This window comes from Magallana gigas, chromosome 3 (assembly GCF_963853765.1).
Source record: "Magallana gigas chromosome 3, xbMagGiga1.1, whole genome shotgun sequence".
Lineage (NCBI taxonomy): Eukaryota > Metazoa > Mollusca > Bivalvia > Ostreida > Ostreidae > Magallana > Magallana gigas.
In genome coordinates, this window is record NC_088855.1 from 4,614,596 (window position 1) to 4,628,010 (window position 13,415).

Sequence of the window (13,415 nt, forward strand, 5' to 3'; positions counted from 1 at the left end):
TCTTGAAGTCGCAAGAAAAAGTGACATTGGGAAATCAAACAATATGTACATGTAGTTATAACTGGCTTAAGTCAGTAGTTAAGGAAATATTACAAAATCAATTTGTACAAGATTGGAGAAGTATAGTTACTGTAGATAACTCACCAAAATGCATTAATTATAGAATTTTTAAAACAAATCTCAATTTAGAAAAGTACTTGTTGATTTTACCTACAGATCTACGGATCACGTTTACAAAATTACGAACATGTAATCATCGATTCCCCTTTGAAACAGGTAGATGGTATAATATTGAAAAACATTTAAAAGAAAATGTACAATGTGTGATTCTAATAATATTGGGGATGAATTTCATTATGTTTTAGAATGTACACATTTTGTAAACGACAGAAAAATGTTTTTACCCAAGAGATATTATGAAAACCCAAATATTATAAAATTTAACGAGCTCATGAATACTTTTAATGTAGAAAAACTAAAAAACTTGTCAATATTTATTATGAAAATTTTCAAAGTCTGTTCTTCCAGAAACCAACTTTAACAACCTATTGTATTGTGATTTTAACTTTTTTTGTCATTATTACTTCTACTGTACATGTGATCCTTGACTGTATTCGTGTACATGTGTATATACTGATTTTGAACCTCAAATACCAGTGAACTGGTCTTGAGTGAATAAAGAATTGAATTGGAAGCCCATGTGTTGACAGGGTCTCTTCATTTACATTAACCTCCTCATAATTAGTACCTCACCCCTTCTATGTGTACGGGTAATACACGGTCTAATAGCACCTGGTAGCCCCTTCCATGTGTATACTAGGAATACCCCGCTGTCATCTTGTTGTTTTAGCAATTTAAACAAGGTACACACTGGATAACACATGCTTAAGTACAGTACGTTGTGGATACGTAATTATATTAATATGTTTACAAATCCACCTTATTTCTTCGTTTTTATATTTAATTATTATATTAATCATAAGTATCCTCTTTGTAGTTAGTTGTTTTTAACTGCTTTTATTCACGGTATACGTGAAATTTTTATTTGTCACAATTGCATCATGGTTTTGTGTTTCTTCGATGTTTTTTTTTATATATCTGAGTTATGATAATAAAAAAATAACGAGGTTTTGTATTTCTTCTATGTTTATTTATAGTTATGATAAGAAAAAAATATCGAGGTGCCGAGTTCACCAGATTCCTGATGCCGAGTTTACCAGGTGCCGAGTTTACCAGGTGCCGACTTCACTATTTACGCAGGTGCCAAATTCACCAGGTGCCGAGTTCACTTGTTACCTGGTTAACCATGATTGTCTTCGGAGCGTTTGTAAATAATGTAAACACATGTAATAATCTGAAATCAATACAAATTGATTTGAAATTCTTTTAAAGACGTTTACTGAAAAACTGTTTTGGAAATAATGGTGAAAACGTTGAAAAATTTAAAGCTATCAAGTTTTCTGTATATGGACGATTAATAATACAGGAAACGTTGTTTTCTTCGTAGCTCGAATTATCTCAGTGTTTTGTAATCATGAACGATTCGGTAATTTCATCGGTATCAAAACTGATTCTTTCCTCAGATGAAGTCATTCAGAATTATTTGACCAACTACTCTATCAAACTGCCAAACGTATTTTTTCTAGCTCTTACTTTCTGTGTGAGTTTTGTGTATTTATGGCGGAAACAATTATTGAATTATCCTCCGGGACCAATATCGCTGCCATTCATTGGAAATTTGGACTTCTTTAAATCTAAATCACATATACGAATAGCAAATTTAAAAGAAATTTATGGAGATATATTCAGTTTGAAAGCAGGTAAATGGGATGTGGTAGTTGTGTGTTCAAAAGAAGGAATCACTGAGGGACTGACAGATCCTGAGAATAACTTTGATGGCAGACCAGATTTTTTAGCATTCCATAAATTGTTCATGGGAAATAGACAATTAGGTAGGTCAATCATTAGCTGCAGATCTATAGCTCTGGGAGAAACTTTGGTTTGACAGAGCATAGAATACTACCAATAATAAAGGTTAATCAGTTGAAACCTAGTGCAAATTTTTTCTATACTGTGAATTGCAAGTTTTTTTTTAATGCAAGACACTGTAGCTCTATGGTCTGTTAACCTGAATTTTTAGGTAGAACTACAGATTAATTAATTAATGTTACTCATGCATATCAATATTTTCTTCGTCGTGCGTATTATCAAATATTTATATAAATTCCAGGCATTTCAACAGCTGACCTTGATCTGAAAACACAAGTGAAGAAGGAATATATAATACAAAGTCTGATCAGCCATTGGAATCCTGAGCCGGGGCAAGGCCAGTTATCATATTCAATAGAAAAGTTGATAGTGAAGGAGATCCTCAGTTTAATGTGTTTCTTTATCAATGAAGAAGGTGCTTTTGATCCCGCAGAGTGCTTTAAATTTGCTCATCTACATATCATGATGTCATTACTTTTTGAGGATGCATATGATGTAGATGATCCCATTACACATGAAATATATGATTGTTTAGAAAACAGGAAAGATGCCATGAATGTTCAACTTTATAATTATTTTCCAATTTTGAAAACCATCTTTAAGCAAAAGATAAGCCAACTTGAGGAGAGGAATGCCCTACTGACCAGATACCACCGAATTCTATTGAACCAGCACAAGGATACTTACAATCCCACTGAATTACGGGACTTGGTTGATCAGCTCCTGATTTTTATTGAGACAGGAAATGATCGTGAGTTATTTGACTCCGATGACATGGACAGCCTCATTCTAGAGTTAGCAGGGTGTGGCTTCTCCTCAGTTCCCGCTCTGTTGACCTGGCTGATGGGATATATGGCAGTTTTTCCCGACATTCAAACAAAAATGCAGGAAGAGATGGACCAAGTTGTTGGCAGGGATAGATTTCCAACCTTAGCAGATCAACCCTTCCTTCCCTACACAATGGCTGTGATATTTGAAGTTCAAAGAAATGTTACCTTATTTCCATTTCTGCATCCTCACAGAGCGATAAAAAACTGTGAATTTTTAGGTATTACTGTGGAATCATTAATTTTTGTGGTGGCTCAATTTTTGTGGAATTCGTGGGTACCTCTCGTCCACGAATTGACATTATCCAGGAATTACTAAATTAGAATTATTAAGTCATATTTCCTTTTTAGATATAAAACACAAAATTACGTCCCCACGAACATGTCAAATTTAGACAATCCATGAAAATTGGCCCCCACAAATTTAAATGATTCCACAGTATATCAATTAATATTTAAATTTTAAATACACTGGATGTATTAATTTTTTTTTAGTTAGATATATTTATACATTGTACACCTCTTTTTGCATTAAACATGTTATAATTAAGCCTTTTTCAGATTCATGGCAGCCTTTTTCATTAAAATGATTAAAAAAATTTCCTGTATTTTTCATTAATAGGTTATAACATCCCAAAGAACACTGTCATGCTGTTTAGTGTTTGGAGTCTTCACCATGACAAGAAACTCTGGAAAAATCCATCAAAGTTTGACCCATGCAGGTAATAAACATGGTTTCATTATTTATTACTTGTACAACATTTTGCACCCGTAAAACTGTATTGTCGACCCTTCAGAAATCAAGGAAAATTGAGTCTCAAAGTGCTGACAAATAATACTTTGTGTACATGTTCCCTGATTCTTTTATATTGGTTTAAGGGCTTTTTGTAAATATTTGTCCATTTTTGTCAGGTTTCTAGATTCCTGTGGTAGATTGACCATCCCTGAGCACTTTATCCCCTTTGGCCTGGGGGAGAGACGGTGCCCGGGGGAGGCACTGGTCGATATGGAGGTGTACCTGTTCTTTACACACATCATGCATCAGCTCAATGTCCGGGCAGAGGGAACTATCCTGAATCTGGAGTCGGACTACAGACTGGCCATCCAGCCCAAACCTTTCAAGATTAGGATCAGTAGTAGGGAAGATTGAAGCATATGTCATAGGCAGTAGTTGTAGCTACATTTAAAATAAAATGGGTTAAGATATTTAAGAATCTATTTTAGTAAAAACTCTCACCAGAAAAATAGTGAAAGGAATGTGCCTTGTTAACGTTTAACCCATCTACTGGCAATGCTTGAGATCAAAGTTATGTTAATGTTGTAATCGTGTCTTGTATTTTGTTTCATTTACTTGTGGACATCAGTTTGTCATAGATTTTGTGAAATCCACATTTCAAGAATAGATGTATTCATCATGTTCATGAGCAATGGCTCTCCCAATACAATTTTTTGTCGTGTTTCTTACTTTGATGGAAATCAAATTTTGTTGATTGCTTAAATCATGTATGTTGTACATGAAAAAAGATTCATACTGGTAATTCAGAGCATTATCAGTGAGCTTTGAAAATATCAAGTCACTGGTTCAAAACCAGTTGTGGCCACTTGATGTTGCATGGTTTATTTTTGGACAAGGTCCATCAAGGGGTAGTCACGGACTCTTACTGACCCAGCACGTCAGACACAGGGTTACAGATCTGACCATTTGTACCTCATGGCTTGGAAAGGATTAAATTAATTGAAGACACCACTACTGGTTTTATTTAGAAGTTACATGTAGCTACTATTGAAGATGTACTTAGGATTTAGTCAAACATTTTACAGAAATTGTACTGTGTATCATGGATGTTCATCAACCAATCATAGGATTTTTCTTAACCTGTAATAAATTTTATATAGAGAATCAATTGCCTGATGTGTGTTTGAAATGTAAGGCTCAGGGGCTCCAGCAATTAAGTGCAATAGGCTGAGGGATGTCTTTCCGTCCAAAACTTTAAGAATTAACAAAGGAAAAATAATGAGAGAGAATATAAGATGTTCCCATACTGGTATATTGTTGACCGCATCATTAACGGTAATACATGTATTTTGATACATAGTGAACTATTTAATTAATCAGTTAACCAAAGACATATCAAAACTACATGTATTTTGATGTTTTGTTGTCCGTATTTCATAAAGATTTTGTGATAGCTGAATTTATTGAAGTTTGACTGTGATAGCTGTAATATATAAATACAGGAGTATTACAAACTGGAGTATACTCATGTTGAAGTGTTATCATAGATCTTTTGATATACGTATGATGGTAGATGTTTATATACAATGATCTCCAATCTGATTAAAATTAGAATTGAGTCTAATTGTAATTAGATTGCAATGACCTTATAAAGGTTTGAGTTTATATGTCTATGGAAAATATGTTTGTGAGTTGTGTAGATATAGTTACCCCCAAGATACGGTCATTTATCGACACAATAACTTCTAGTCATTTTTTTCTGTTTACACTACAGTCATTTTTGAGTTTATATATGAACATGAAATATGTTTTAATTTGTGTATATGTAGTTATCCCCGAGATACGGTAAATTTTTGACATAGTAACTTCTAGTCATTTTTCTGTTTACACTACAGTCATTTTTAAAAATGATTTATTTGTATTGGTTTAGTAACACAAATTGTAATTGTTGAATAAAGTGTTTAATAAATATAACAAAATCTACGTGTAAAGCTTTAATATGGTTATCTTTGTGAAAACTGAGAATGAAGCACGAATAGTATCTAATTATTCAGAGAGAGAGAGAGAGAGAGAGAGAGAGAGCAACTCAGCATGCATTCTCATTGTTTTGAAGTTTGCGTTTTTGTTTAGTTGTTGCCACCAGGTAAAACAATGGAAACATTTCTGACCATGCTGTGGTTTTTAGCAAGTTTTACGGGTTTTTTTCACTATTCATTTATATTACAACTCTTGGTTATTATGCATGAAAATGTATATATATAATAATGGAATGCCTTTGATTTAATATCACAAGTGTATCTGGTGGAGTCCAGAAGGAGGCTGTGATTCAGGTATCCATGGGATACACAGCCGACGCTGTCCCTGGCGTGGCGAAGGACAATCCCGCACGTCTCTAAAAATGAACAAAGCACTGATTATAACAAAATCTGTAGGCAGTGTTACATTGTAAAAGGTTTAGCCTTAATAAAAAGCGACACAGGGAATCATAAATCTATAAATAAGTGCACAATTACCAAAAGGAAAGGAAAGACGCAGTACTTGTGAATCATTCACCGGCATCGCGAGGTTAATGGTCGGATGACCGAAATCCAGAACATGCAAAGTTTCCTTACCCTAATTGTGACGTCCTCCTGCTCCTTCGAGCGGGAATCCTTCCAATGACCGCCTAGTAACTTCTCCGCCTTCTCCTACAAACAGATCATAACATAGTGCAAAAATAACACTTAACGCCTGATTGGAATGCATTCATATTGCGACGTATAACACTAGGTGTTCCCTACCTCGTATATCTTCAGCTTTGATTGTAGTTCTTTATTTCGTGACACATACTGAAAGAAAACGAATCAATAAAAATCATAAAGAACGTTGATAGATTACACGTAAATTACTTCTATATTAAAACCATAAATCGCATGTATTACAGCTAAATTGACTGTATGGAGTATCCTTACTGTAATGAGCACTAAGGAAACAAAGACGACTAGGAAGAGCCCGTATGCAATGAGGAAGACGAGGAAAGCCCATTTGTCCATTGTCGCTTGTAGGTCATCGTCGAACCTCGTTATGACCGCGTGCCAGGCTATCACCAGCCAGTTAAAGAACATGTTGGCTAGGATAAACTTGTCCTACAAACATTACTACTTTGAATTTTACATACAAAAACACGTTAATTTATTATTATTAAAAAAATTTGTTACTTATTTAGGAAAAGTCCTTAAAATCAATATTTAGTGACAGACCAGATAGCATACGATTTTAAGCTGACACTTGTAAAATTACCGATAAATATAGTATAATATGATTAAACATTTAGAGAATTTACAGCACTGAAACACTGACCAGGCAGGTGTGATAGGATATTTTGGGGGAGATTAGCGTTCGTCGTCAGACGGAAGGTGACCGCCGTCAACATGAGAGTTATGGACAGCCCTAACCGGTTCTGAGTTAGGAAATGTGGCGAAGGAAGTGACACATATAAGAGTCTGAAACAAAATAAACCTCGTGTTAACCTCAGAAAGATGAGACATAAAAGCTAAGATATACCAAGAAAGTTAATGAAATTCTTGCCATGATGACGATAACGTTCAAGACGAAGAATCCCGCGCGTCTGACTGCGCAACATACGACGGAAATGCCGGGAAATTTGGTGTTGACGTTCCGTTTCTGAGAGAAGACTTTGGATTATGTGTAGGGTACGGAGGCCACGTAGTCACACAGGGACCACTCCTGGACGTCCACGAAGCATGACACATTGATGGTACTCAGCTCGTCCTTGTCCTCCTGGAACTCCAGATCAGTGGCGGGGAGCTCAGAGGTAATGACCAGGTTCAAATACTGCAAAAACACAAACAGAAACAAATCATATAGCATAGTTTCTGTCAAACCATTCAGTAGTGTATCGACCTGTACACATGCAGTAAAATACTAAATGCTAAATGGTAACAAACACAACCAAAAATCACGTTTATTTTTCATAACTATCAGCTTAATTGATGGTTGCGATTTAGAAGATTGATTTCTATATCTGGTACTTGGAAGTTTACGAACTGTAATTCATTAACAGGGCAGCACAAATTAAACGCCACATTCTATGATTGCAATAGAGAGGGTATAGTTAATTAAAGTATTTAGCTCTTCCCTGTATTTAAAAAATTAGCTAGAAAACATTCTGTTTGGTCATGCCCTGGTTGTGATAGAGAACAATCTGTTTGGTTATGCCCTGATTGTGAAAGAGAACATACTGTTTGGTCATGCTTTCAGTTTGATAGTGAAAGAGAACATTCTGTTTGGTTATGCCCTGATTGTGATAGAGAACATACTGTTTGGTCATGCCCTGAATGTGATAGAGAACATACTGTTTGGTCATGTCCTGATTGTGATAGAGAACATACTGTTTGGTCAAGTCCTGATTGTGATAGAGAACATACTGTTTGGTCATGCTCTTATTGTGATAGAGAACATTCTGTTTGGTCATGCTCTTATTGTGATAGAGAACATACTGTTTGGTCATGCTCTTATTGTGATAGAGAACATACTGTTTGGTCATGCTCTTATTGTGATAGAGAACATTCTGTTTGGTCATGCCCTGATTGTGATAGAGAACATACTGTTTGGGCATGCTCTTATTGTGAGAGATTATATACCTGATATTGTTCTTATTGTTATAGAGGATACACTTTTGCACTCTCATTATGTGGTTTATAACAAACCTGGTGATCAAACGGAAAGTCCATCAGCTCTAGCTTCTCCGAGAACTGTCCGCTAATTTTTCTTTTCTCCGTAATGAAAGCCTCACCATGGGGGTTAAAATTCAACTCTTTTAATACTTTCTTCTTCTTAGAGTCGATTACATTCTGAACAGATATTTTGGGACAAGTTCCTGTTTTCCAGATGCTGCAAAAAACGATTTACAAGAAAGAATAGTTATCTGCTTCTTATGATGTATTATATTGTTAAGCATATTTTTGAAAAAAAAAAATTTGAACTGCACATACTTGACTGTGATCCAATGCCGGTTCCCGCCATCTTGCCTGCACAAAGACATCGGCAAAGTATTTCTCCTTGACCATGTCAATCTCCCCCACCTTCAGGAACTCCACGCGGATATAGACCGTTCTCTGTAACATGCAATAAAGAAAAGGTTAAAAAATCATAAAGTGTAAACAGGAAGAACGGTAAAGCATGCACATGTAATAAGTCTGTAATCGTTATATCAAGGAAGTGACTATTTTTATCTACGAGACTTACCATGTAGCAGAGCAAAACAGTATATTACCAAACCTGAATAAATTTGATTAAAATCATTAAATACTGATGAGTAAACAACACTTTTCTTTACCAAACAGGATTTTATCTGATTAAGGAAGTTTGTAAATATTTTGATCAATACAAAAGTCAGATTACCTTTACCATGGCTTCTTTTTCCTGATATATTCAGCTGAGATCAGTTCATTACTAGGAAGTGGTTAAAATCAATATCTTTTCACCAGTATCAAACATTCCATTCAATATGTCCCTGAAAAGCAAGATTGGAACGATTATGTTAGTATGTGAATATTTATATGACATGAAAACCAATCAAATATACCTAACGTTGATGACATTTCAAGGGGATTACTGAAAAAATTAAAAGGATTTAGAATCGATTTTCCGAATCCCCACTCCTCAATTAAAAATAATAATTGGTCAAGACAATTATGGGGCCCTCTAAGGGGACACAGGTAGACTTTACCTGTATATACTTTGGGACACCGGTAGACTTTACCTGTATATACTTTGGTTCAAAGGTAGACGACATTGTCTTATTTTTAATTTAAAAAAAATAAAAAACTGCAATAAATAGTGATAATGGCTGCATTTTCCTGACATTATATTAAAAGTACCATATCATTTAATAACCTAAATGTTTCAGTGAAATAAAATAATCATTAAATATTATTAAAAAAAATTAAATACATTTCTTCATTTTTAAAATTACATCTTAACAAAATAAAAATAAAACATTATATCTTAAGGTATAAATTAATATCAGAGATTTTAAATGATGATTATTTAAATTATGACGGAGATAAAATTATGATAAAAAAATCACTTTCTCAAACAAATCAGTCCAAGCTGTGAATAAATGAATGACATAAGCTTAAATATATTTTAATTAATATGTCATAAAACCAAGTAATTGAACATCATTATGGTAAAAAAAATTACTTTGATATTTTTTAAATATTAGTTTTAAAATCAATTACTGTAAAGATGTTGAACTGAACTCATCCAAGCTGTAAATAAATGATGTTAAACTGAACTCATCAAAGCTGTAAATAAATGATGTTGAACTGAACTCATCAATGCTGTAAATGAACACAAGCTACAGAATTGTATAAAAGAAGGAAAGAATCCAAACATCATTACTTTTCACTCACAATGGCAAATGCACAGATCAACGTTAAGTTCATCACCAGCAGACGAGGGGGACGTAATATCGCATTCAATGGCTACATTTACTGGGTAAATCGAAGGACGGACAACAAGATCTTCTGGAGGTGCATTACATCTGGATGTTTCGCCAGTATCTTAACAGAGAATGACACCCCCAAAGGTTTTGGACGACAGCAACACACCTATGCAGGGGACCACACTGAAGTTGTTGCCAAACAAATTATGACAGCCATCTCCAGAAGATGTACAGATAAAGTTAGGCCTATCCCCTCCATTTTCAGCGAAGAACTCAACAAACTCCGAGACAACGAATGGGACGACACCAGCAGAGATCTCATCGAGAGGCTGCCGACTTTCAACACCGCCAGGTCATCACTCTACAGAGCCCGCAGGAAACAGACACCACCACTTCCAAAGACTTCAGCAGACATCAGACTGGAGAGGAAATGGACAGAAACAGAGACGGGACAACCATTCCTTCTACTAGATGACATCTTCCAGAACATCAGGATACTTGCGTTTGCGACAACAGACAACCTTCAAGACCTCCCTGCCTCCGAGACCTTCTTCTGTGATGGAACCTTCTACACCTGCCCCAGCCTGTTCTACCAGATCTTCACCATCCACATCATGACTGACGACCAGATGACGCATGCTGTGTATGCCCTCTTCCAGGAAAGAACCAAGCCACCTACACAAGACTCTTCACTCTCCTTTCCGACAAGATGAACGACCTCAGCCTACAGTTCTCTCCCACCAGTGCCCTTGCGGACTTCGAAACTGCAGTTCATAACTCCATCAGAGATGTTTTCCCCGGAATCACCACCAAAGGATGTTTCTTCCATTTCACACAGGCTGTTTGGCGCAAGGCACAGATCACAGGTTTACAGATCCCCTACAGAGAAGATGACAACGTGAATAAACTGATAAGGAGAGCAGCCGTCCTACCCCTAGTTCCTCTAGACAGCATCGAAAACGTGTGGTTCCAAGCCCTGGACGACCGCAATAAAGCCGACCTGACGGAAGTGACAGAGACCTTTACAGACTTTGTGACAGAACAGTGGGTGAATGGTGACAGACTTATTTGGAATCACTTCGGAACCAATGGACCACGGACCAATAACAACTTAGAAGCATGGCACGGGAAGCTGAAGAGGATGGCCCTACACGCGCACCCAAACATCTACACTGTCATCAAGATCTTTAAGGACATCCAGAACAGCAAAGAAATTCTACAGATCCAGAAACAAGCAGAAGGAACCATTCGTCAACCGACAAAGAAGTACGCGAACATCAAGAGGAGACTGCAGACCCTGAAGGAGCGATACCATAATCGGCATTATGAATTATGCTTTTTAAAACTTTTTAAATATTTTGAATTGTTTTTTATGTTTTAGTCAACCATGTATTTATAAGTTAATTATAAAACAGAGCTATGTGTCAAAATAAAAGGAAAATTGTATATAAAATGTTATGCAATTTTAAAACATTATCTTAATGTTTAAAATTATATGTAGAGCCAATAAATTAAATAAATATATTAAAATTGATTCAATGTTTTCTTTTTATTTATGCAACAATTTTAATTATAAAGACATTCAACATTTAACAAAAAAGACAAACTGTTATATTATTTTTCATGAAAACACAGGTAAAGTCTACCTGTGCCCCTTTAGAAGGCCACATAATTGCTTAGTATAATTGAATAATGATAATCGGGCAGAAGGCGTTCGGAGATGCCCAGATGTTTTAGCATTCCATAAATTGTTCATGGGTAATAGACAATTAGGTAGGTCATTCATTAGCTGCAAATCTATAGCTCTGGGAGAAACTTTGGTTTGACGGAGCATAGAGGACTACCAATTATAAAGATTAATCAGTTGAAAACTAGTCCCAAATTTTTGTATACCTAATAGAATTGCAAGTTTTTTGTATGCAAAACACTGTAGTTCTATGGTCTGTTAACCAGAATTTTTAGGTAGAACTACAAATAAATTAATGTTACTCACGCATATCACATTTTTTTGGGTGCTGATCATCAAATATCTAATATATAATTGTCAGGCATTTCAACAGCTGACCTCGATCTGAAAACACAAGTGAAAAAGGAATATATAATACAAAGTCTGATCAGCCATTGGAATCCTGAACCAGGGCAAAGACAATTATTATACTCAATAGAAAAGTTGATAGTGAAGGAGATCCTCAGTTTAATGTGCCTCTTTATCAATGAAGAAGGTGCGTTTGATCCCGCAGAGTACTTTAAATTTGCACATCTACATATCATGATGTCATTACTTTTTGAGGATGCATACGATGTAGATGATCCCATTACACATGAAATATATGATTGTTTAGAAAACAGAAAAGATGCCATGAATGTTCAACTTTATGATTATTTTCCAATTTTGAAAACCATCTATAATCAAAAGATAAGCCAACTTGAGGAAAGGAATGCCCTATTGACCAGATACCACCGATTTCTGGTGAACCAGCACAAGGATTCTTACAATCCCACTGAATTAAGAGACCTTGTAGATCAGCTCCTGATTTTTATTGAGACAGGAAATGATCGTGAGTTATTTGACTCCAATGACATGGACAGCCTCATTCTAGAGTTAGCAGGGTGTACTTTTGTGTACATGTTCCCTGATTCTTTTATATGGTGGGTTTTTTGCAAATATTTGTCCATTTTTGTCAGGTTTCTAGATTCCAGTGGTAGATTGACCATCCCTGAGCACTTTATCCCCTTTGGCATGGGGGAGAGGCGGTGCCCGGGGGAGGCACTGGTCGATATGGAGGTGTACCTGTTCTTTACACACATCATGCATCAGCTCAATGTCCGGGCAGAAGGAACTATCCTGAATCTGGAGTCGGACTACAGACTGGCCATCCAGCCCAAACCTTTCAAGATTAGGATCAGTAGTAGGGAAGATTGAAGCATATTTGATCGGCAGTAGTTGTAGCTACATTTAAAATAAAATGAGTTAAGATATTTAAGAATCTATTTTAGTAAAAACTCTCACAAGAAAAATAGTGAAAGTGATGTGCCTTGTTAACGTTTAACCCATCTACTGGCAATGCTTGAGATCAAAGTTATGTTAATGTTGTAATCGTGTATTATATTTTGTTTCATTTACTTGTGGACATCAATTTGTCATAGATTTTGTGAAATCCACATTTCAAGAATAGATGTATTCATCATGTTCATGAGCAATGGCTCTCCTAATACAATTTTTTGTCCTGTTTCTTACTTTGATGGAAATCAAATTTTGTTGATTGCTTAAATTATGTATTTTGTACATGAAAAAAGATTCATACTGGTAATTCAGAGCATTATCAGTGAGCTTTGAAAATATCAAGTCACTGGTTCAAAACCAGTTGTGGCCACTTGATGTTTTTGGACAAGGTCCATCAAGGGGTACTCA

At 35.6% G+C, this 13,415-nt stretch overlaps 3 protein-coding genes and 1 pseudogene across 6 annotated transcripts in view; 3 read left to right on the forward strand and 1 right to left on the reverse strand.

Moving 5' to 3' along the window:
• Nucleotides 1–13,415, forward strand: part of LOC105339124 (dihydroorotate dehydrogenase (quinone), mitochondrial) — a 270,339-nt gene that overhangs the window by 7,979 nt on the left and 248,945 nt on the right. The window lies entirely within an intron of this gene.
• Nucleotides 1,303–13,375, forward strand: LOC105345597 (cytochrome P450 1B1). 2 transcript variants are annotated; one of them, XM_011453784.4, is made up of 4 exons: nt 1,303–1,952; nt 2,231–3,037; nt 3,439–3,538; nt 12,689–13,375. In XM_011453784.4, exons 1-4 carry the CDS (start codon nt 1,535–1,537, stop codon nt 12,924–12,926), a joined length of 1,563 nt encoding a protein of 520 aa, XP_011452086.3. In that variant the 5' UTR covers nt 1,303–1,534; the 3' UTR covers nt 12,927–13,375. The 2 variants fall into 2 exon arrangements, with proteins under 2 accessions (XP_011452086.3, XP_065934241.1); XM_066078169.1 differs by lacking the exon at nt 12,689–13,375 and adding an exon at nt 3,729–4,303.
• LOC136273559 (uncharacterized) lies at nt 5,539–9,067 on the reverse strand. 3 transcript variants are annotated; one of them, XR_010711720.1, is made up of 10 exons: nt 8,956–9,055; nt 8,800–8,832; nt 8,547–8,669; nt 8,262–8,445; nt 7,120–7,386; nt 6,892–7,034; nt 6,504–6,677; nt 6,333–6,380; nt 6,165–6,239; nt 5,580–5,944 (listed from the first exon to the last, which is right to left on the reverse strand). XR_010711720.1 is itself a non-coding variant. In XM_066078174.1 (9 exons), exons 6-9 carry the CDS (start codon nt 6,654–6,656, stop codon nt 5,879–5,881), a joined length of 342 nt encoding a protein of 113 aa, XP_065934246.1. In that variant the 5' UTR covers nt 6,657–6,677; nt 6,892–7,034; nt 7,120–7,386; nt 8,262–8,445; nt 8,547–8,669; nt 8,956–9,065; the 3' UTR covers nt 5,539–5,878. The 3 variants fall into 3 exon arrangements, 1 of the variants encoding a protein (XP_065934246.1); XM_066078174.1 differs by lacking the exon at nt 8,800–8,832 and having other exon boundaries at nt 5,539–5,944; nt 8,956–9,065; XR_010711719.1 differs by lacking the exon at nt 8,800–8,832 and having other exon boundaries at nt 8,956–9,067.
• On the forward strand, nt 10,475–11,384 carry LOC136273261 (uncharacterized; annotated as a pseudogene).